Source organism: Manacus candei, unplaced genomic scaffold, assembly GCF_025592945.1.
Source record: "Manacus candei isolate 608988 ecotype Guabito, Panama unplaced genomic scaffold, ASM2559294v1 h1tg000067l, whole genome shotgun sequence".
In the NCBI taxonomy this organism is placed as follows: Eukaryota; Metazoa; Chordata; class Aves; order Passeriformes; family Pipridae; genus Manacus; species Manacus candei.
This window is the reverse complement of record NW_026138115.1, coordinates 3,823,932-3,849,346: the sequence shown is the minus strand read 5'-3', so window position 1 is coordinate 3,849,346 and position 25,415 is coordinate 3,823,932. Positions and strand designations below refer to the sequence as shown.

At 41.4% G+C, this 25,415-nt stretch overlaps 1 protein-coding gene across 2 annotated transcripts; it reads right to left on the bottom strand.

The window, feature by feature from the left end:
* Positions 1 to 5,012: 5,012 nt before the first annotated feature.
* Positions 5,013 to 23,909, bottom strand: GPR68 (G protein-coupled receptor 68). 2 transcript variants are annotated; one of them, XM_051806708.1, is made up of 3 exons: positions 23,820 to 23,900; positions 13,650 to 13,846; positions 5,013 to 6,825 (listed from the first exon to the last, which is right to left on the bottom strand). In XM_051806708.1, exon 3 carries the CDS (start codon positions 6,690 to 6,692, stop codon positions 5,550 to 5,552), a length of 1,143 nt encoding a protein of 380 aa, XP_051662668.1. In that variant the 5' UTR covers positions 6,693 to 6,825; positions 13,650 to 13,846; positions 23,820 to 23,900; the 3' UTR covers positions 5,013 to 5,549. The 2 variants fall into 2 exon arrangements, with proteins under 2 accessions (XP_051662668.1, XP_051662666.1); XM_051806706.1 differs by lacking the exon at positions 13,650 to 13,846 and having other exon boundaries at positions 23,820 to 23,909.
* Between the last annotated feature and the right edge of the window lie 1,506 nt (positions 23,910 to 25,415).

Genomic DNA, 25,415 nt, shown 5'->3' with positions numbered 1-25,415 from the left:
CCATTTTTATATTTTGCCCCTTTCTGGGTGATACAGAAAGGTTTTAGACGTTTCAGAGTATCCTGTTGTTAAGAAAAAATTATTGAATACATACATAATGATTTAAATTAATGCTTAAAAATTAAAGCGTGATTAGAAATTAATAAACATTTGCATTTGGTATGGAGAATGGATATTAAATGATCTTATATAATAAGGTGATCTAGCTTTTACAAAGAAAGCTTGCAATTACAGTGAAATATTATTGTGTTGCCGTTCTTGTTTTACTAACCTCATAACTGCAACAGGAAGTAACTCTTGTAGCAACTTGGATTTAAAAATACCTTGTGGTGGGGAAAACAGCTGCAGTAGAGAGGGGAGATTAAAAACAAAACTCCAGTAAGAGATACAGTGATAAAAGCTCCCTTGCACACTTCCTGTAGCCCCTATAACATCTTCTTATGGTGGGGGTTAGCTTGTGAAGGTGTGAGGAGATAAGGAGAAATTTTTAACTGAGCTAGTGAAATTAAAGGCAGCATTGCAGACCTTTCTTGTAAAGTGTAGGCTATGCCGTTGACCTCTGTTGTATTAGAAGTTTGCCATTTTGATATTTTGTCCCTTTCTAGGTGATACAGAAAGGTTTTAGACATTTCAGAGTATCCTGTCGTTAAGAATAAATTATTGAATACATAACTAATGACTTAAATTAATGCTTAAAAAGTAAAGCATGATTAGAAATTAATAAACATTTGCATTCAGTATTAAAGAACATTTTTTAAATTAATGTTTACATGAATTCCTGTTGTAGGAATCAGCTCCTGACAAGACCAAGTGAAGTAAAATTAAATTATATCTCATAGGACTGCTAACGCCAAACCAGTACAGGACAAATGTTTGTGAATTGTGCCCGACTTCTGTCATTTAAAGCTGTGATTTTACCTTAACTCCAGGTGAGTGTCAGGGCTGAAGTTCTTCTAGTTATCAGCTGTCACAGCAGAGAGGACAGGGTATATTTGACACTGCACCTCTCAGGCACTGATGCTTTAGCTGTCCTGAAATGACTGGAATGGTTCAAAAGGCGAGCATCAAACCACTGTGCTCTAACAGGGTAAGAATGGCAGTTGTGTTTAGTTGGACTTCCAGCAGCAGCAACACCTTGTATCTGCTTTCCTTTCTCACAGGTGACTTTTATTTTCTTTCTTCAGTGCAAGACAAACAACTTTCTGAGAATGAGAAAAATCAGTTCATACCACAAACACCAGCATATTTTGAACATTAATCTTCTGAAGTCCCTGAGGATACACAGCCCTTAAAGACTTAAAATAGTTGAACACATGACAGAAAGAAATCTTAATGCCAGACTGGTGAATATGAATGTCTAGCAGCAAAAGATCCCAATATTTATTTTATAGATTAGTCATTTTTTTGAGATTCATTTTCTTCAAAACCTTTTTGAAGGAGGTTTCAGTAAAACTATCTTTGAAGTTTCACAATTAGAAAAATCTTCTTTAGAACTCTCCAAACTATAAGTATTAACTAAAATATTCCTTGTGAATGCTTCAGCTTTTTGCCAAAGCCATTAACCCCACAGGATGGCATATATTCACTGCAGAGCAAAACCCACAAAATGAAATTGGCATAATTTTAAAATGTCTGTTTGGGAAAAGAAGCACCTGGTTTCGTTCTCTGTGTGCTATTCACATATTACACTAACAGGTGCAATGTATATTATTCTTTCCAAATGCTAACTTTTGTCAAAAAAATTTCATTTAGTAAGCTTTTGCTCTTTTTTGCCCCGAAATACAAATCTTAACAGTCAGATTTCATTAAGAAACACAAAATTTAGTAATTTATTTATCTTTTTCTCTAATATGTGCTTTTAAAATCCCTTCTAATGTGCAGTCCCGAGCACTATATTTACTGCAGTAGCAATGTGTAACAACCATAGCAGGACCCTTGGGTGACTGTGTTCTGGCTGAGATGGAGGGAAAAGCTCTGAGTGGGAGTTACCTTCCTGCCATGCTGGTTACAGTTCTGCAGCCTGAGCTGAACACATACAAGAGAGAAAGAATTGCTAAAATATTGACTTCAGGGGGGGGGGGGAAAGGAAAAATAAGAAAAATCCCTCTCTTCTGTTGTGGGTTAGCAGGTTAAGTGCTGAGAACTGTAGCAGAATGCTGGGCTCCACTATAAAAGTTTCCATCTGATTTTAAACTGCAGCAGCTGATGAAAAGCTGGCCACATCAAAGTACCAACTCCAATAAGCCTTAATCCCTCAGTTGACAATTCCATGTAATACAGCATGCTCTGCATTCCAGTTGTCTAATTTAAACAACGTGGGTAACTGTAGAGAAGTGAAGCATAAACACGACAACAAATATTTAATCCTAGAACAAACCACGTGTGTGTCCTGGAGTCTGCCAGGCCGTGGGAGTCCAAGTAGTTGGCTCAGTGCTGAAGAACGTACAAGCACAGCATTATGGCAGTCGAGAGTCCCTGCCCCAAGACCCCCTTGGAACAGACAGGAGATCAGATGAAAGATTAGGAGAAAATAAAGCTAAACAGCACTAATAGTCAGAAGAAAAAAATGCAGATATAAGGTAATTAATCCAGCTGAGTGGTCTAAGTATAAAGAAATGTCAAATAATTAAACAAACCAAACATTATCCTAAACAAACCTAATCCCCTCCTGGGAGTGGGGACATGAATCCTTTTTACAAGAGGAGGGAGGAGAGGATCTTTAGTCTCACAATTAGAAACTGTTGGCCAAAGCCATAAGATAGCTGTTTCAAACAGAGAGTGAAGAAATATCAGAAGAAAATAATAAAAACATTCTTTATTAAACACATTCCCTAATTATATCCAATATTGCACTCTCAAGGTGGTTTCCAGAAAACTGTTAGAATATATTCCTTTTGGAATCTAGTGACAAGCAAGGCTGTGTTACTTCAGATACCACGAGCAGATCATCTGTCTAGACAATCTTTTGACTTCAAAAATCCCCAAAGAAACGAAACTGATTATACTGCTGGAAGTTATCAGTTCTGGGGTGCAGAGAGCGAAGTGTTTTCAGAAAGGCCTGAAATCAGAGAAGTGAAAGGACAAGGCAATATTCATGGTGTAACAGTTACAGATACAAGAATGCATGATGAGCAGATCACAAACTCACAGAGGATTTGTTAGTATAATAAAAAAAAAAAAAAACAAAAACAAAACCAAAAACTAGAGAGGAGGTGGTAGTAGAAACAATACCATAGAGCACAACTCCCACATCTTTAAAAGCCAGTATTCTCCACCTACTCCTGCATTTTGTTTCTGTCTAAACCAGGAACCATAGATCATTCATATATCATATTTCTGATACTGTATTTACTGAACAATGACTGAACCCTAAACTATAGTATCTGTGGGCAAAACAGAATTCATTCAACAGTTTCTCTGACAAATGCATTGTTATTTAATTGCCTGCATAGTCTGTGCTGCACAAGACACACATATTGCAAAGGACACAATCAAAAGCTCAGCAAGGTGTAGTAGAATTTACATGTAACTAAATTTGTCTTTGAACACAGTGACTCAGAGAAGCATATGGGATCAAAGTGCCTCATATACTACCAACCTCTTGTTCTTTTCCAAGTCAACAATCCAAATTATTTATACCTGTTGTAGCCAAGAGTTCTCATACTTCTGGAAATCTGTAGGAGCCCTATGAGGAGGTTTAACAGTCTGAGGTTCAAAAGTCAAACAACAGACTGAAGGTCTCAGCAGATGCTGAGTTCCTTGTCCATGTTCTCCCATAACATCTCACGTTATTGAACTCACTGTTTTAGGAGTCTGATTCTGGCATGGTGTCTGCAGGCTTTGAAACTGGTGGAAGGAGAAGTTATTTCAGAGAGTTACAGAAATGTGGCAGGAATGTTTTAGTTTTTTTTCTTTTGAAAAAGTTCATACAGGGACATTTAATTTGTTCTGTCTCTGACCTTTTCAACAGATGATGACAGCTGGTAGATAATTATTTTCTCTAGATGCCACAGGGGTAAACAGAAAGCAGTTCAAAACAAATTCACTAGAACCACACACCATGAGTACTAGCTTATTCCAGTCAATGCAGTCATCAACACAACAGATTTTAAGTGGTAGCACAACAACAACAGACATGTGATTGACAATAGTGAGGAAAGCACATACCAAGTCAGTTCAGTTACAAAGTCCAAGCATCTCCAGAAACAACCTCACTGTACAACATTGCTCATAAGCCCTTGGGAGGTCACACTGTTGTAATACATGAAGGTATAAGTCAGATGGATACAGAAACACAGCCATAGCCACAGATTTAAGATTAATGTCCTTTCTTGAATAATGCTGTAGGCTGCTGTGGTGGGGGAAAAAGTGTTTTTTCCCCCTGGAGTTAAAAAAACAGTAACCCCCAGGGGGGTGGTGTCTCTCTTGCTGTTGACTCAATCAGCGCTCCTGCAAAATTAAAACAAAGCACACCAAAACGGAAAAGAAGGATGATGAGGTAGTTGGAGGAGAAGTGGCCATGTTCTGAAGCCACGAGGAGAAGGGGCAGGAGCCCTGTTGGGGGGGGCTACAAGAACTTGGAACAGTGTTAAAGTGGGCCGAGTTCTGTAGCTGAGAGCTGGAGGAGTTTCTCCACTGTGGGCAGCAACAGGAGATACTGAAAAGTGGCGGCCAAGCAGCAGTGAACGGAGACTGTGGCAGAAAGCCAAGAGATAAGAAGAAACAGCAGAAACAATCATGCAGCTAAACAGAGAGACAGAGATCTCTAATGGAGAGAGAGAGAGAGAGAGAGAACTAAGCTCTACAGACAGAGTTTTTGGGGTAAGAACTGAACCAGACCCCCCAAAACCCTTTTGAGAGCCCTCCTAAGTGGAATGGGGTGGGCTCCTACTGGATGGAAGTCCTAAAATGCAGCATGCAGCAGAGAGAGAAGAGCTAAGAAGCTCAGAGATGTCCTGGACCAGGATGGCCAGAAGGAATGCCGGGAAAGTGGCGTGGCCCCCCCTGCTGCTGCTGCCAAGCTGGCAGCCTGAGACAGAGCACAGGAGCTCTGGTAGAATGGTTGAGGCAAAGACTTTCAACTGAAAGCTGCCCTAACATTCTGACTCAAGGGAGCTTAAATCCCCTGAGGAGAGGGACCGTCACGAAGACCCCTGCACTTTGTGATATGAGGTGGTGAAGCGAGCCCTTGTCCCGGCTAATTCGCAGTCCAGAAGAGAGAGACCTTTGCTTGGAGTTGAAGGGCTTTAGAGGGGTGAAAAGAGACCCCTCTTGTGTGTAATGGAAGAGATCCAGCTACAACAATCCAGCTACAGCTGCTGCATGGAAGAGGAGAGACTGCTGCCTTAAACGTGGGAAGGATCTTTTCCTACTTCCCATCTGGACTTTTACTGGAGGGAGAAGAGATTTGATCCATTGTAAATACTGCTTTATCATAGGAAAGATAATTAAGATTGTGTATATATAATATATTATAATATTTATTTGTGTAGTGACTGTAATATAATTCCCCCCATATTGAGTCTTGTGTTGTGTCTGGAAAATCCATCTCACACTGGGGTGAGATGTGGGAGGGGGACTTGGACTCGGGAATTAGATTTCAGGGGTCTCAAACCACCACAGCTGCCTATGTTAGCTGTAGAGCAGTCCTTCATTCCGGTACCATCAAGTGGTATTTGTAATATCCCAGGTTGTTGCTCATGCTGTGTCCTGTTGGGTGCTTCCATACTGTTCAGTGGATAGGATTCCTTTGTCTCAGTCCTCAGACGCCCTAAACATGTTAGACAAGAGTCTCGCATCTTGACAAAGTTCTGGTAAGTGCTTTCACTGGAAAAACAGTACAATAGTGGGTCAGCAACACAGTTAAAAGTAGTCAACAGGAGAGAAATATGATAAACATTAAATATTTTCTCAGCAAATGAGCAGTTGTTCTCCAACAAGCTACGAACTACAAGTAGGATATGGTATGGCCCAAAGCAAACTAAAAATATGAAAACAGTGCTTGAAACCAGTCTTTTAATTTGGATTTTCTTCTTCTTTTGAGTGCCGGGACTCTTGTGGACAACTCGTAAAATCCCACAGTAAGAGAAGGCCAGCAGAAAGAAGGGGAAGAGGAAGCCAGCAGAGAAGCGGTAGTAATTGACATTGTGCTCCCACTGTTTGATGGGGTAGTGCTCAAAGCACACCAAGTGGCTCTCAGCATCCATACTGATCTCCCCGTGGGTGAAGACAAAGCAGCATGTCATTATTTCTTTGGTCCAGATAATGATGCTCACAATTGCAGCTGCCTTCATTGTCCGAAACTGCTGAAACCGAAAGGGGTGCACGACGGCGAGATAGCGGTCAATGGAGATGCAGCAGAGGAAGCCCACGCTGATATAGATGTTCTCATATAAGATGATGCCACAGATTTTGCACAGCAGCTCATCATAGGTCCAATTGTCATGCTGTAAAGCATACTGAAGCCAAAAAGGCAAAGAAAATATGTAGAGCAGGTCTGCTAGAGTCAAATTGCAAAGGTAGATACCCAGTTCATTCTTAGCTTTGATCTGTAAATACCCATAGTACAGGGACAGGCAGTTAGCTGGCAAGCCTACTATAAATACAAATATGTATACCACAGGGGATAATGTCTCATGGATATCGTGATTAATATTGCACTTCTCAGTTGCGTTCTCTGTGAGATTTACCATCTTCTACTTCTCCCTGTGTATCACTCATCAGGATCCTGAATGTAAAAATTAATTACATCCAGTTTCATGCATTGCTTATTTCTTCCACAAACCTTTGGGCTGAAGTGATGACTTGCTGCAGGATGTTAATAACCTGAAGATAAAACACATGAAAATCTTTAGAAGGGATACAATTGCTAAATATATAGTGCAGTTTTCAGAAAACTGCTTTTTCCTAGCCCTAAATTTCTTATAGTCTTTGATAGAAGATAAAACCTGTCTGGGAAACCATGATTCATATGAGTAAGTCCTAGTAGTTACCAGAAAAGTACCAGAAAATTTTATGTCCCAGAATCCCAAAGCAAATTACAAACATCTGTTGCTTTAGCTCTGGAGGTATCTAAAATGTGAAGGAATATCATCTCTGCGTTGCGGATGAGGCAGAAAAGCAGTAATCAGATCTGTCTATGATGGAAAAAATATCTCTGGCAAGCCAGCAGTCCACTTGGACTTTCTTGGAGGATGTAGGGCCCACAAAACAGTTGATTTTTAATTTCCATTTCTTAATTTTTCCTTTAGATACAAGATACCATGTAATATGCAGTTCAATTCTTCAGGATGAAAAAAATGGAATTTTTAGCACTTCTCTTACAGTTACTTGTAAACATAATCATGAAAACAAGCTGTCTTCCTCTGTGGGAAGGACATTGGTACAGTGTATCCCCGTGGTCTCAGTTCTACAGGATATGCTATTACATATTCCTTATTTTCTATCAACTCTCAAAAATACTCATTTACTCTTACTACTTATACATTTGCATCTTTTCATCTTCACTGAATATGAATATAATGGTTTTCATCTGAAGAATCTTCTATAATCCAAGCACATAATCATACAAACCATTGCTATACTATACTATTACTACTTAAGACAAAAAAGCCACTTCTGACAATGGGTTAGCACTCAATTCAACTAGGACAAATGTTCAGCCTGGACCCAGCTCACAGTGATTTAACCCTAAACTAAATGATGAAATATTGCATTCAGCGTTTTATGACCTCGTGTGATATATTCACATTGGCACAAGTGCTCAGCACTGGAAAACAGCAGGGCAAACTGTGCCTAGTCTGGAGGAGATGCATGTTTAACCTGATGATGCAGAACAGCAAGCCTATTTCTTTCAATCTCTTCTCAGAAAATGCAGGGTTAAGGTGTATACTTTTGTAAGGTCAGCAATTTGTGTACTCTTCATACAGCTTCAGTTACCATGGATTCAAAAGGAGCACTGTTCAAGGACAAAGATAAGGCCTTGTTGCTTTTTCCTGTTTGCTATCCTAATTTGTATTTTTGTCATCATCTTCTGTGCCATCTAGGAACATACCATTTCTTCCAAGACAACCCTTATGAGAACATGACCACACTACAGTAAAATTACTGTCAGCTGCAGCATTTGGGGATGTTATTGTCAAATAATTTTTTTTAATACATGCTTTTTTTATATAGTGGTAGGCTTTATCCCTGTAGAAGCTGAAAAGAAAATCACCTGCTTTAGGCCTTAAAAGAATTGCCTGGCTGAAATAAGTGATCAAACCTGCAAAGGCTTTCATTGTTTAGTTTCAACCAGGGTAGCACAGCCCCAGAGAATTCACAGCAAACACATGTAAGTAAGAATTAGAATGTATATTTCATTCCTTTACTTTTCCTTTCCAACAGACAGAACAACAAGCCTGGTTTTGGTTAAAATATTCTTCGAGATCTCAGATACTCTCAATCATGAAACAATGTAAGTTCATCTCTCTCAAAACTTTTAACTCCATTGTCCAGTGCAACTTGCATGAAACACTGGCCAAGTCCAGGACTATGCTCTCCTCCTCTCACTCGTAAGCAGCTCCCTTTAAGTTTAAGAGGTTCACCTGCTCCACTGTTGGTGTCACAATAGTTATAATTCATAAATCAAGCACAAAAGGAGAAATGCTGCTTAAGGGACCCAGTCACAAACACCCATGGTTTAGTTTGAAGTTTGCTCCAAGAAATTGCCCTAACCTTCCAATGGAATAAAGATGACAACGTTAGCAGTACTGACATGTACAGTGAAAATCAATCACTACAGTTATGTACAGATTTCCCAGAACACTGTCACTTAGGGGCCATTAGTTCTCCTGGAACACTATCTAGTTTCTCAAAGGCTCCATAACAACCAAGCAGCTCTTCCATCTGCAGAAGACCTGGCTCCCCACCCACAAGAACAGTGCACAGAATCTTTGCTGAGGCAGATTTGATAACCTACTTACCCCATCCCACCTTTTCAATACAGAGCTCTAGGCTTGAGTTTTTATTTGATAGCATCTCTGTATAATAATTCGATGCTTGGCACATCCTAGTTGTTGTCTAAAATACCTAAAAATCTGAGACCTATCATCATATCTACCAACTCAATGTCCAGTCAGTATCCAGCTCCTGTTGATGAGGCCAAATAGTAGTACAAAAGCTGTTGATGTCTTTACATCTCTTTATAGTTTAACAGCACTGAGTTTCATTCAGTGTTACCCAGTGAGTCATTATGGATCACAGTATGAGGAAATGCAGATGTACTATACAGTTTTTTGAAAATGTTTCTTTTCCTCTAAGAACTCCAAATGTTTTTATTAAATTATGTTTATGTACAGAGAACGTGATTGTAAAAATAATTTCTCTTTAGTTTGAGAGTCTTGTCAGAATGCAGAATGTGAAGGAGACAGCAAAAGTCTTATTGATATGACATTATGCTAATATACTATACACTTAAGATTACAAGAACATTTCCTGCTCCTAGAGGAAGTGCTGGAGTGGGGTGTTTGAAGGGGCAGGAAGAGAAGGTTGCCTGTAACAAATCTTGATCTCCAGAGGTCCCTTCCAACCCTAACAATTTGTGATTCTGTGATTCTTTGCCTTGTGCTAACAAACCCTCCCTGATTTCAAAGATGGGGATGAAAAACAAAGGTCCAGATTCTTGCTTGTGCAATAGTTGTTTTATACTGCTCCTCTGGTCAGTGACAGCAGTGAGCCAGGAAATCCTTCCCTTGTTTCAGCCTCCTCAGAGTATGGGCTCTGGGCCACCTTTATACCCTCTGACCACTCGTGCCTAACTAAGGACAGGCTCAGCAGCCAAATGAGAAATACAGAGGTAGTTCACCTTTCCCCCAGCACCCTAAACACAGCTCTACACCAGCCAGGGAGTGAAACTGTAGGATTTTTCTCAAACAAACCTGGTATCCAAGGACAGCAATGGCAGGTTTAAACAAATGGGTGCAGAAGAACTCACTCTGTTAATAAGAACATATGACACAATACTTTACAAGCTGTCTGAAAAAGTGGAAACTGAAGGAAAGGTGATGCAGGGTATAGAAGAGAAAAGACTAATAGCCCCCTTTTACTTACTGACCTTGTCTGGATAGGGGAAGGGGGAAAATGAAAAAAGCTGCTGTATGAAAAACATCTGGGGTGCAGACAATCATAAAGCTGAAAGCAGTTTTGAACGGGAACACACAGGCATTTCATTTAGACAACTTTAATATGGATATAGTGCAGCTGTGTGATTTTTTTGAGCATAATTTATGTAACACCTTCAGTATAACAAGTCTGCATAAATTTCCAGGCAATATTTCTCTCTCATATATGCCCACATCTTTTAGATTATACCCATCTAAGCCCAAGTCTTGGCAAAAAATTAGAAGGTGACTTCCCTCTACATGAGTTCCAAACAATTCCCTTCTTTCTGGATTAAAAACAAAGCCAAGGATCCCTGGGCTTCAGAAAGCCTCACTTTTTCCTGGTTTAAACAAGCCAGCTTTACTCACTGGATAGTTCAACAACAGTTCATTTCTTTCCCAACTCCTCTGTGCCTTAACTGCTGAGAAAAACATGACTCCCTCCTGCACCATGAACCATGGTGCAGTGCACATATTAAACGCTGCCTGCTGGCAACAGCACAGAAAATAGTGCAGAGCCACAGACAGCAACAGCCTCTTCCCCTCAGACCAAGTACTAGCACAGAGCCCAGGTGGGTTTTCAGTGAACATTGCTACAGTTTTCATTGTAAGAAATCTGTCTGCAATAAGGCATACATAGTTTTTGGCAGAGACAAATGGGACTACGTCAAAGGACTTCCTTGATGGAATTTGCAACAGTTGTGCACCCAGCTTGTCTCACCCACAAAGCATTCATTTCCATTAACAAGGAGCGCAATGTGGTCGTGTGCCTTTATAGGATGGTAGCTCTCTTGCTATTTAATCCGTCCTTGCACCTGTCATACAGTGCAGACAGGACTGAGTCACTTGACTGTCACAGCAGGACTTTAACTGTCCTGCCTGTCTTGGAACCAGAAACCTGGGGTTGTTTCAGTTTAGGTTTTGGTTCAGGTCATTACCTACACAAACACCAACCTTAAGTTTACACACTAAGCTTTCTTCAGCTCTTGAGGGTTTGTCTGCTTGTTTGATCCTGTTTCACAAAGCCTGGAAGAATAAGGTCAAATAAAGAGGCTGCTCTTCACAGCAGAAGAGTCTAGGGACTGGTCGAACAGTATAAAATGGGCAGAAATAGGATAATATCTTTAGAGCAAGTTTGAAAAAAAATAAAAATAGAAGAAAGTGGAAATTGGGAGGCATGACTGAGTATGAGGGAATGGCACAATTATGTTTCGATTCAATCAGAAAAATTATGATATAAAAGACAGATCTGTTGGAGCAGGTCCAGAGGAGGGCCACAGAAATGGTCAGAGGAGTGGAACACCTCTCCTATGGGGGAAAGGCTGAGAGAGCTGGGGGTGTTCAGCCTGGAGAAGAGAAGGCTCTGTAGAGATCTTTTTGCAGCCTTTCAGTATCTAAGGGTACACTTACAGGAACATGGGGACAGACTTTTTAATAGGACTTGTAGCAACAGGACAAGGGGTAATGGTTTTAAACTAAAAGAGGGTAGAGTCAGACTAGATACAAGAATGATATTTTTTATGATGAGGGTATTGAAATGCTGACACAGATTGCCCAGAGAGGTGGCAGCTGCTCCATCCCTGGAAACATTCAAGGTCATGTTGGGGCTCTGAGCAACCTGGTCTAATAAAAAATGTTCCTGCTCATTGCAGGAGGGTCAGACTACATGGCCTCTAAAAGTCCCTACAAACCTAAGCCATTCTGATTCTAAAAGAGTACCAAGTAGAAAGCCACTAAAGGCAATGAAGGATGTTTGTAATAACACACAAGGTTAGTAAAGGAAAAGAAAAACAGGTACATATGAGGAACAAACACAAATTTTGGATCTAAAGATAGCTGAAATATTTGCTGTTATTTTTTATTCCAATCTTTAGAACCAAAATTGCGACCCATAATCTAACACAATTAATTTTAACAGTAGGATAGGGGCACAGAAGACTATACATAAGCAAAGACTAACATATTTTGAAAGGCTATGTGCACTCCTAGGGAATTAGCTAAAGCAACGTGTGAATTATTGCTGATAATGTTTCAGAAATTATGGTGGATTGGGGTAAAACAGACATAACAATTGTGAAAAAGAGTAGTTGCAGTTATACACCAGTCAGCCCAGCTTCAGCTAGAAAAAGCCATCAGACAATCAATAACCATGTGTTCACAGAAGTGACTCACAGCTGTGGAGACTCACCCAGGTGAGTCCTGCCATACTTCAGGAGAACATGAAGGTGGGCTGGGGTTGGCAACTGCACTTATTTTACACTCTACCTCAGGAAGATGGGAGAAGCTCCAGCCTAAGTCCTACCTGCTTTCTGTAGGAAGACCAGCACAGGCATGGATGGGTCCTATTTTCCCCACAATGTGCAGACTTGCCAGTCTGCAAATCATGTTGCTGTTCCAGTGAGCAGAAAGCAAAGGAGAGTTGAAAATTATAAAAGACAGTAGTAGAAGTCAGTCTCATCTCCCCTGATTAATCCATGAACCTAATGCCTCCCCTCCCTGACAGTGGACAGTCCTGCCCCACATAGCATCAATCCCCAAATATCCCAGTCATGTCAGTACCCCAGCTTCCAGAAACTACCTGCCACAGTTCAGTGCAATCCCTGTCCTCATGGCTTCTGCAGCCTGATTTCCGACATGACAGCCTCCTCCTCAGCAACTCTCAGCTCCTGTGACACCCTAACAATTCCTTTCTCACACTGAGCACCCGTGCACAAGGGCACGGGGAAAGCCAAGACTTGAGAGGAACAGAGTCAGCAGTGGCACTTCAGGGCTGGAGAAAAGCAGGGAGGACAAGGGGGAAGGCACAGAAGCAGCAAGGGCAGCAGCACTGCAGTCAAACAGCTTGGAAGGCTGCCTTAGAGAAGCTGCTGCAATAAGAGACACACGATTCAACAAAAAACGGTGGTGTCAGACCAGTCTCATTTCCTTGTTTCATGAGGTATGTGGCCAAACAGCTACACAGGAAGCAACATGAGTAATACAACTTTATTTTATAAAGACTTTGACACATCCTAAAGCACATTCTCATTACACCTGGGAAATTGTAAAGGTAGCACGTAATGCTGGGTGTGTTACACAACCACACTCAGAAAGCAGCCAACTGTAGTTCGCTATTGGACTGAGTTGACTGTGAGATAATCTCCCCATTTCAGGATGCTAGTCAGTGTTTTCAGGTATTCATAATGTCATAATTTCAATCACATTTGAATGGGATAGAAAATGCACTAAATAAATCAGCAAATTATACTGATTTAGGAAGGAGTATATAATACTAACAGGATTTAAGATGATCTTGGGTGTGAAAACAAAATAAAATCCTTTGAGAACAAATACAAAATTACCATGCTTGGAAAGAAAAAAAAATCAAATAGTTTGCAATGGGGGATATCTGGCTATGCAGCAGGATGGACAACAATGCACTTAGGTTCACTCTGTTACTGCTGAGAAGAAAAGAATTACAGTAGGATGCAGTACTTAAAGGGCATAAAGTCAGGTGTCCTTTCTACTCACCATGGATGAAGTCACTGGAATCATTTCCACTATAATACACAGGCAAATAAGAAGAGGACCAAGTACTTTGGGCAACCAAATTATATAATCCCCATTTTTCTGTCCTCACAAATTCAAACATATTCCATTACAGACAGGAGTTTCCTGAAGTAAATTGGTAGTGCTTGTGAAACACTCAAATGTCCTTCCAATGACTGCTGTAGATAAAACAAGCAAACAAAAAACTGGATGATAGGTATGTTTATTAGAGATGGAAACAATGCTAGTGAGTAAGATACTTTATTCTTGTTCACCCCTTGGGATAAGGCAATATATTACATGACTACTCTTAGAGGCACAAAGCAAAGCCACAGAGAAACACTCAAGCTAGCACTGTCTGTTACTTCAGGGACATAAAACAGGAAAACTGCAGTGGTTTGTTACTTGGCCTGGCAGACCAGGGAAAAAAAGTGCAGGAAGAAAAACAAGATAATCCCAGTCTACTGCATTATGTTTCTACAAGAAAGGTGCTCAAACTGGACTCAAGCATCTCAGCAGGGTACTAGTTTTGTTGAGCTCAGATAAACTGGCATGGCTCACATTGAGACAAAAGTCTTGTAGAAATAACAATTATATCCATTAAAGATCAAAGTCTCATTTAAATATGCAAGTGGGCTAAAAATTAGGTGGCACTAGAGACCCCAAGATTTCTAATTCCTTATCCTAGTGTACTTGACCTTGATGTTCAGCTTCTTTTAGTGCAGCTCATTTAATGTGCATCATCAATGCATCTTTTAAGTGCATGGAGTTAATTTCTCTACTGTCCATACAATGTATGTTTTAATTGGATCAGTTTCTAAACCATTCTCAGTGAATCTGGAAATAAACATATACACTTTAAAGACAGCTGTATGGTCCATAAGATATAATTTTAAGCCACCACATCAGAAATTTTGCAGAAATTTTGTTTTTGTCAAACCTCTGTGTGAAGAGCAGTTGGCTGCAGGGAGCTTTGTTTCTGTTCTTCTGCTGGTTTTGTAAAGCAGAAAGGCTACCTCTCTGCTATACTAACTTTCCCTTTTTTCTTTTTCTCTTTGCTTTTTTTTACATTAGAAGAACAAATTCTGTACATTCTTTTTGCAAGAGAGTCTTACCAGTCACCCCATAAAAAATAGACTGTATCTTTTTAAACCTCTGAAACCATCTTACGCAAGTTGGGCAGAAAAAAAAGACAAAATCTCAATTCCTACTTAAAAAGAATTTCTAAACTAAAGTTAATTTAGATCTATACACAACCCATTCAGTGTTTGTTTACTTGCAAGTGGATCCTTTAACATGAACCTCTGAGTACAATAATTATTACTCTGTGTATCAGTTTCAGTGGAAGAAAACCATTACAGTATTCTGTAAATTACAAATAACTTTACTTTTGCCATTACTGCCATTTATAAACCTATTGTCAAAGAAGGAAGTTGGCAACATTTTTTCAGAATCCACATAAACAAAAGACTAATTAGTCATAGATGCCCAATTCTCCCCTAACACGGACATGCAATTATTCACAGTCTTGGGTATATCACTCCATTTGCTGCAACTTTGATATTCTGGGAACTCCATGTTCTGTTTCTGTACATTTTCATTTCAGGTTTTTATGACTTTGGACTTCTTAGCTGAGGCCTGCATATATGAAGGACGACTTGAGATGCAGGGTAAGGAAGGCAGATAGGATAATTAGCCCAATTAGTCCAGTATCATAGAATCATAGAATGGTTTGGGTTGGAAGTGACCTTAAAGATCATGTTGTTCAAAACCCATGGACTAGGACACCTTCTACTAGACCAGGTTGCTGCAAGCCCCATCCAACCTGGCCTTGAACACTTCCAGGAATGGGGCAGCCACAACTTCTCTGGGCAACCGATTCCAGTACCTCATCACCCTCACAGTAAAGAATTTCTTCCTAATGTCTAATCTAAATCTGTCCTCTTTCAGTTTAAAGCCATTCCCCCTTGTCCTGTCACTACATGCCCTTGCAAAAAGTCCTCTCCATCTTTCCTGTAGGTACTGGAGGCCACAATTAGGTAACCCTGAAGCCTTCACTTCTCCAGACTAAACAATCCCAACTCTCTCAGCCTTTCCTCATAGGAGGGGTGCTTCATCCCTCTAATCAGCTTGGGGTACCTTCCCTGGACTCACTCCAACAGGTCCATGTCCTTCCTTTGCTGGGGCCCCCACAGCTGGATGCAGCACTCCAGGTGTAGTCTCATCAGAGCAGAGTAGAGGGACAGAATCCCCTCCTTCAACCTGCCAGCTACGCAGCTTTTGATGCAGCCCAGGATACAGTTGGCTTTCTGGGCTGCGAGCACACATTGCCAGGTCACGTCCAGCCTCTCATCCACCAGGACTCCCAGGTCCTTCTTCTTGGCAGAGCTACTCTTGATCTGTTCATCCCCCAACCTGGATCGATACCAGGGATCTGCCCAACCCAGGTGCAGCACCGTGCACTTGGTCTTGTTAAACAGCATGAAATTCCCATGGGCCCACTTCTCAAGCTTGTCCAGGTCCCTCTGGATGCCACTGCATCCCTTCAGGAATGTCAACCACACCACTCAGCTTAGTGCCATCTGCAAACGTGCTGAGGGTGCCCTCAATCCTTTTGTCTGTGTCATTAGCAAAGATGTTAAATAACACTGGTCCAGTATGGACCCTTGAGGGACACCACTTGCCACTGATATCCATTGGGACTCTGAGCCATTGACCACTAACCCTTAGTCCAGCTGCTTTCTTATCCAACAGTCCACCCATGGAACCCATGTCTCTCCAATCTAGAGAGAAGGATGTTGTGTGTCAAAGGCTTTACAGAAGTCCAGATAAATAACATCTGCAGCTCTTCCCTTGTCCACTGATGTAGTCACTCCATCATAGAAGGCCATTAGGTTGATCAGGCAGGACTTTCCCTTGAAGGAGCCATGCTGGCTGTCCCAAATCACCTCCCTGTCCCCCATGTGCCTTAGCATAGCTTCTAGGATGTTGTGGAGCATCTATTCCGTGATTTTCCCAGGCATAGAGGGGAGGTTGACAGGTCGGTAGTTCCCAGGGTCCTCCCTTCTACCCTTTTTAAAGATAAGTACAATGTTTCCCTTTTTCCAGTCACCTGACTGCCATGACTTTTCAAATATCATGCAGAGTGGCTTGGCAACTACATCACTCGGTTCCCTCAGACTACTCATTCTATCTTACGCTACTACTTATTCTTTATCTAGGATTAGGGCCTTTTGCAAGGTCTGAACAACTGGTTGAGCACAGGGAAGTGCTGAAAAAAAACCACTTCGGAAAATCCCTATTTATGGTAATAAGAAGTTCTTACAATGTGTAATTTCAGGCAAGCAGTCTAAGTAGTATCAGGGAGGTGAATCACATAACAGGAATTAGTCATGCTATAGCTGCCTCAAAGCTTTTAAAAATGACCCTCATTTGCCCCCTACTTCATGCTGTTGAAGATCAACCAGGTGGACGACATGACCCCCCAAGAATTTCACTGATACGTGGTTGTGACTAGCTCCTACCCACAGAGGTCATCTTCCTGAAGCTTCATGAGTGACTTGCTTGAGTACAGAACAGTGGGTGGAGGAAAACGTATTGCACCACTTCCTGTAGACATCTTAAATCACTGTTATTACTCAGAGACAGAACTCCAAATCTTCCTTTCCCCTCAGCCATGTCAATGGCCCTCTCCCCCACAGCCCTCCTTGACACAGAAGCCAAAGAAGCATCCTGTCACTATTGCAGAAGCAGCAGGCAAGTAAATAATAATTACTCATGGACCACAGAATTTCTTATACGCCCAAATTTGTATGGCGATCCCCATTAAAAAGGACAGTGCCAAAACAAAGCCCAGATTACAAAGGTCTTAGTAGAAGCCACATAAACCATGATCGGTGCACAACATTACCAGTAAGGAACAATGACTGGAACAACTGTGTTGTATCCTGGGATTGAGAAATAGGAACTTCACCCTTCCGAGCTAAATGAGTTCTGATTCATTTTACCATCTACAGCCTTGGGTAAAATCACCCTTCTGATTCATTTTCCTAAACTCTGTATTACTGCCTCTTTTGATGCTGCAGCCTGCTCTGACACCAGCACTGTGCTCCATCAGGCAAGATGTCTAGCACAGAAGTCAGTGACTTAAGGTCCAGCTCATATCTATACTGCATTTTGATGAATTTTGCCTCCCTTGGTTTGCCAGCGTGCCCCTCTACCCCCGGCACTGCCACACACCTCCTGCTCCACAGAGTGGCTGATCAAGGGGTGCCATGGCCCTGTAGGAGTCACTCCACAGATTTCTCTACAGCCTGAGCACGAGCCACCCATTTCCAGCCTGAGGGCTGTAGTACTGGCTGGCACCCACACAGGTCAGCACGCACCAAGGGTGAGCAAAGCTCACTGGCTGCCAGCCCAGACCTTTGGCCAGACACTTATGGCCCTAGAGCCGATGTATGTATTGAGAGCAACTTGTCTCTGCACCCACATGCTCTCACAGAAAGGGGAAGGAATGCTGGTAGCATGCAAGGCAGTCCCTCCCGTCAAGCCTCCCCAGCATCGCTCACTGGTAACAAGGGAAAACTTGCTCAAAAACTAACAAGTTGGAGACCAAAGCAGGGACCAAATTATCTTTTTGCTTGTATCTTTTATAATGCTGCTTCAAACCAAGGATCAGCACGTCATACCTCCCAGACAGAACTATCTCATTAACTAAAAGGAGTTTGGAAAGCAACCAAACATCAATCCGTACAATTTTTTCCCTCCTTTACTGATAATTCAGTGCATAAAATGATTGTGCAGTGCTACTGACAAGCAGTAGCTTGGGACATCACTAATCAATGACTAATAACATTTGACAAATAGAAAAGGCTGTCTGATAGAAAAATTTTGCTTGCTAAGTCTAACTGAAATGTGGTCTAAACTCTGCCATGTCTGAAGAGATTGAGCACATCTGTTCAAGGAGAATGTTAACATTTTCATTATTCCACGCATCAGCAAATAATGATACATTCAATAAACTCATCTCTTTTTAAAATACCATTTCTGCATATATGATTCGGTATATGATTCATTTTGTACAGTAAAAGTCTTAAGACATGGCAAAGTGAAAAGTTGTTTACAATATTTGAAGGTTTTTCCCTTCCTCCCCTGATTTTATTTTGACTTATTTTTCTTCTGTTTGGATTAATTTAAATTGAAGAGATTAAATTCATCATCGGATAGGAGCCTGTTCAACTGAAGTACCTAACATCATGTGCACTATTGACATTTAAAACTGGAATAATTCTTTTGTGCCTTTGTACTGTGTTTGTGTTTCTGGCTTACACTGATCACCAGTGTGCCTTTCAGACGTTTCTGTTCTAGATCCAATTCTTTCTAGTCTAGCACACCATCCGCCCTTCCACGCACTGCTGTTTAGCTATGCTCATTTCCTTTCAGGCTCAGTTGAGTCTTTTTTGGCTCTTGTTCTGTATTTCTGTATTTCTTCCTTAGATACAGCCTTGGGGGGTGGTGTGGGGGTGTGTTGTGCATATGCATTTGTGCATGTCTCCAAATAGTCCCCATCTAGTCTGTAGAGATTTAAGTCTTCTAAACTATCCCTTTTTGCTACCTTTAATTCAGCTTCTTTATTTTTTTGCAGTTTCCCTTTTGGAGATTAACCAAGTTTCCTGTAGAACTGACTCAATAGTCACATGTAACGCATGTTCTCCATTGTTATTTCTCAGACTTCTCACGAGAAGCAGCGTGTCTTGCAAAAGGTTTTCCTTTGGGCTCTTTCCCTCATTACTGCTCTTGCTCCCAAGATGACTATTGAAAACTTCAGTCCTTTCTTTTTTTTTTCACTTAAGGATACATGACTCCTAGTCTCCAATGGATTAATCATTTTAAACAAAGTGTTGGCATCTATATCTGCAGGCTTGCTTACATTTTCATTTCCTGAATTTCATTTCCTCAATTCCCTTAATTTTCATTTAAAAAATTATTTTAGTAGTCACATGATTTTTAAGTGCTAGTGTCTTGCTTTCATTAAGACTTAAACAAAGTCTGGCCTTCCCTTACTCCCAGGTGCTCTCATTTCACGATGTATATGAATTTGCCTTCCCTCTTCCATTTTCTCAGCCATACCTTGAAATGACTCTCTCTACATCTCTGGCCTCGAATATGGTGCATGAAGCCTTCCTCAGCACAGAGCTGCTGAATTCCTCTACTTCAGCATTCTGCCTAAGATCATGAATGCTCTTTCTAGCCCCTCTCCATCCCACCTTTTGGATGACACTGGCACCTGCACAAGCAGTGGCTGCCTACTTCCCTGTGTCAGAGCCCCGGCCGGTTTGCCACCTCTCTCCCGGGAGACAGGTCCCAGCATCCTGCCTGGAGGCACAAACTCGGCCATCCATATGCTTGAAATCCGACTGATCTATATGTTTGAGATCCAATTGACCCTTCTCTAGTCTTCTTTTAAAGAAAATCATGAGGAGAAATCTGCCCATAATAATGGTATTAATCTGGACAAAAGAGGTTCAACACAAAAATTGAGAAAAAATTGAGAAAAATATTTGAAGAGGCATGACCTCATGGAAATGAAAAAAGCCCTTTTTTGATACTATTAGTATCAAAGAAGACACTCACACAATTCACTTCCCAACATGCTTCTGACTAGAGGAAAGGGAGAGAATCAAATACTTGTTACAGGTGAGTTCTGATGAGCTCTTGAGTGAGAGATGGGAAAGCTGACACAGAAGATGTGAGAGTCCAAACTGAGAGCTGTTTAGAAATCCACGTCCTGCTCTGAGGTGGAGGTATAAGACCATCTCTGAAATGTGAACCCTAGTTCAAATTCCAGATAATGATGTCCCGACATGACAAGTTAAGGGATTCTAGTTTAAGCCTCTTGAAAGATTAAAAGATAATTTCTATTTTGAAAGCTGTGTCTGAACATTTCTTAAACACGGACCATAAAACATACATCATCTAATTAAATATGTGAGTAGACACTAAATCATTATCCATCACAGAGTAAAAACTCTCCTTCTTTCTTAGCAGATAGAAGACAAAATATTTCCAGATATAAAATTATCAAACTCTAATTGTTACTAAAATATCGAGTTAAAAGAAAGTCAAACCATGAGATCTCTGTAAGATTTCCATTCTTCCCTGCTGTTGTTGCCCATTTTAGCATTTTATTCAGGTGTCATTAAAGTGACTTAAGTTTGATAGTTCAATTACATTTGCTTTTGTTATGCATTCATTATTTATCTCCCCTTCCTCTGTTGGCTATCTAACCAGTCTTCAAAGCTCTGTGTCTTTACTGCTGACCCATAGGACACAACATAAGCGAAAGGAAGCTTGAAACCTTGCAGAATAAAGCAACCATGTTCAGAAATTAAAGACTAGGCTCATCTTAGCAGCAAGAGCTGTCCATAGCAATTTGTCAGTGGAGATTGTCAGGAGGACATCTCTCGTGGAGCAGCAGTAACAGCAGCCCTCTCCGTTACCTGTAGATCAGATCACTTTTGCATTTCTATTTGCCTCTGGCACGGTGACAGATCTGAGCTTAAGCAATCCCAGATCAAACTCCAAGACAACCCAGCTGGAAACAAGTTTGTTGCCACAGAAACAATTTCTGGCAAGAGGGCTCCATGGAGAGGAACAGAGCATACTTTCAGGTGAGCCCCTTTCTGAGTCTCCAACTAACAGTGTTTCAAACCTATTATCTAGTATTTTTCTCTTTTTCAGACAGATTAGCTACAGCTTCCAGATGAAGTACCTTAAAAAGCACTCTTTTTGCCACCCAGTAGATTAACAGAATTCAGGACATCATTTCTAGTGGAGAAAAAGAGTTACAGTGGATGCCCCCCTCAGGGAATAAACTGCAATGTTTTCCCTAGCTGCCATTGCTTACTAATACCTTTAGTTAAAATTACTGGCCAGTTTCTTCTAAACATTAAATCTGGTCTGTGTCTTTTCAAAAACAATTGCCATCAGCTGTCAGGGTCAGCAGTTCTGCAAATGCTTCAGCTGGCAGAATAATTCATAACAAGCATTAAAAGCCACTTAGAATAAGCTTTATAAGAAAAACAAACCTCTTAGATGAGACATTCAGCTAATTTTAAAGGTAATGAGCCACACAAGGTCACTATGTCTGGGGTTCTCTTTCCACAGCTCTTCACTTAAAAATAATTAGCAAGTTGTGTAAATGTCTTTGTGAGTGGACATGACTTTCTTTGGTTATCACCACACTGACACAAGTATGGCCTTCAGGAATGAAGCCCCAGGCACCATGAACGCACCCTCAGGTCAGGTCTAGAAAAACTGGCAGGGAAGACATTTTCTTCTCCATGCACTGTCTAGTGGGATGCCAAGAGCACTTGCAGTTACAGCATCAGCTGTTTAATCTGAGTGACGCCATCCACAAGGCTGGTAAAGGGAGGAAAACCTACATTAATGCCCCCAACCCTTGTCCACCTGGCCCTGTGCAACTGTGCTCAGCCACAGGTAAGAAGTTCCCCGTCTGTCTGACCTCAGCGACCAGACACCCTCTGAGCTCACCCTAACTGATGACATCTAGTATGGTGACAACTGCATACACCTGGTTCTGCTGAGACACATCTTCCTCCCTTCTCTCCTCTTTCCCTGTATCTCACTTCTCTCTTTTCCCACTGGTATAAGATTGCTTACAGTTCTCACATTCCAGAACAGCAGGGATGTCAATTTTTGTCCGCCAGCCACAAAGTGAAATAAATACATCTCACTGGAGATGTCAAGTGACACAGGGGTTTTTAATGTGATATTGGAACAACCATATCTTTCTTCATTTAAAACTGTGATATTCAAATCACAACGATGTGATGTAAACATTGTCACCCCCACTGGCTGTGTCCCAGTGTCACAGAACAACATATTTGCCTGATCCTATAAACCCAGCGTTTTCTTACAGTATACTTCCCAGACCTTGGAAAGACTCCTAAAACTTCGGGGTTGTTTTTTCTATGTTATCATCTTACTTACAGCTGTAGAGCACAGAGTGTAAAATAAGCTGGAAATGGTTCTCTTCTGCCTCTTCCCTCATATAACAGAAAGATCTTACAATTGCATGTGTAGGAGCATCCTGATAAGGGGAACAACAACATAACAGCAATAAGATGGGGAAGCAGGAGGGATAAAGGTGAGGACAGTAAAAAATTTTGTTTCCTCAGAGAAGGAATGGAAGAGTGGGTGTTAAGTACACAGGATTGTCTAACTTTTACTGGCTTCTTGATTAAAGCAAACCTGAAAGAAGAAGTGGTCACGACACTGTGCTCTTCTGGAGCCAGTGTGAACACAGGGTGCTAAGGTGGAAAAAGTCACAGTGGGTGCTGATTAACAGACTGCTCAGAAAGTCCCGTAGTACTCACAATGACACCCTCATGTCTTATGAGTCCTTGCCTCACCATTAAGTTTCCTTACATTTTTATTAATAAAACTGTTAATAAATATCTGCATGTGTTCTGAACAGAAAAGGACAGGACTTCTTCTACATTCTCTATTTCTGAACTCCCCTCCCCATGCGACACACAAAGCTGACCGGTCAGTGAATTATTTTTCTTGTTTCTTTACAAAGACTGACAAGAATCAGAAAAACGTTCTCATAACACAGGCAACCTACAATAATGAACAAAAGTTTTTGATCCTATTAAAAAAAAAAAAAAGATTAATTTCTGACCTGATGGATTTCACTTCACTAAACAAACCTTCACATTTAAAATTTCCCAAGTCAGATTCTGAACAGCAGCAAGAAAAGTGGCTTTGTGTTTGGAAAATATAGTAATGACATACATGTTTACTTTAACAATTTTGTTTCATCAATACAACTTCAACACTTATCTCTCCTTGTGCCTAAGTGGAACACAAGAAAGTTTTTTTTAGTGAAAACTTTTATTCTAAGTTCCCACGAGTGGGAACTTTGCCAATGAAATTAATTTTCAAGTTGTAAAGTTTTTTGGACACATTGCTTTGGTTGAGTCCTTGGAGCACCTTGTTTTTTTGCTTTAACAACCCAGCCAAAAAACCATCCTACCACCTCTCCAGGGGTCATAACCTTGTATAACCTGGCCCAATGATGGAAAATGAACTTGCTTTTAAGAATTAATAGTTAAAAGTGAAGCTCACCTGTTAGCAGAGTTCATGCAAAGAGGTTTTGCCTGCAGTGTGAGGGGCACAAAACTTTCCTTCTCCCAGCTCCTGCTCAGGCTGTTGGTGAGGCTGTTCTCCTCCCAGCTGTGAGCAAGGCTGTTGGTGAAACAGCCAGATAAGGAGGAGGAGGAGATTGTGTTTCAGCTCCTGTGCTCTTTATAGTTGAACTGTGAAGGACTCAGCCCAGCCCAGCCCTCTCCTCCCTCACCACTCATTCATAAATGAAAGAGATGAGAGTGCCAAAAGCAGGCACTAAGTACAGAGACTGCAATGCACACGGAGTGGTGTTCACAGCTGTACCTGCTGCCACAGGCACGGACCAGCAGATAACTGCACGATGATCACAGCTGGTGCAAAGCCCAAATGCTGCTGCTTACAGCTTATCTAAACACACACAGATGTTGCCTCATGCAGGCGTACTAAAAAGTATACAGAGCATTAGTGTTGTTATTAGTATAATTTCCAGTAAGTTGTTTCTAGAGCTTGCTGAGATCAGACCCTCATTATATCCAAACAGAGCAGAAGGTGATCTCTGCACAAGGAAGCATCTTCTCTGACTGTGAAAGAGCAAGGGCCGCAAGGGGCGCGGGGCAGTTCCTTCCTCTCTTGTCTACGCAGACAGACTGAAGCATAAACAGATCAAAGGGCTTGTCCAAGGTCACTCAGGGAGACTGTAGCAGATGAAAAACCTGACCTCCTGTTAACTCACGTCATTATTTTTATTCCCACAGGAGTGACAGCTGCACCATGGGATATGTATTAAAATCTCTGTCTCTCAAACTGAAAGACACTACTCTTAAAAACACAGATAGTTACAAATTCCACCAATGAAACTGGAAAGAAAAGCTGTTACCAGTTCAGGCCCTAAACTGGTACATAACTCACCCTCTGCAGTGCTCTGCCATGCTGCTGTAGGGACACCAGTGGCACTGCACCCTCAGGAGAGCACTTAGCCAGCGTTCCCTTCTGCTCACTGCAATGGGCAACAGTGCTCCAAGGATGGCCAGGGACAGCGAGCCTGGAAACAGAAACCTTAAGCAGGAAACTCCAAGACATGTTCTCCATTTCCAACCTGGTGGAAAGCAGAGTGACATAAGCACAGAAACAAAATAGAAAAAAATAAAACAAACAAAACCAGGGAGAGGATACAAGAGCATTTACAAAACTTGGAAATATTCCAGCAGTACCCATGGCTAACATCAGAACCAGGATCAAAAATAATTCTACATTCCGAACACAGGCAAAGGGCTCTTCAGGTATGACAGGCCACCAGATGACAGAGCCCTTCCTCTGCCAGGGCCTCTGGCAGATCCAAAATTTTCCACAGGGTTAAGGAACCCCTCTGAGTTTCTGAGGAGGGATGCACCAGAAAAAATAGGGAATTCTTGAACATGGCCAGAAAAGGCTGCAACAAGCACTGAACAGTCCTTTTCAGGCTCACCATGCTGTTTTGAGGATGTCAGAGAGGCAGACAGCACACCTGGCTGAACAGGCAAGGCACAGGATCCTGGGAGCACAGGCAGAGGCAGAACACCCTGTGCAGTATTAGGGAATATGAATGGTTGGTGTCAA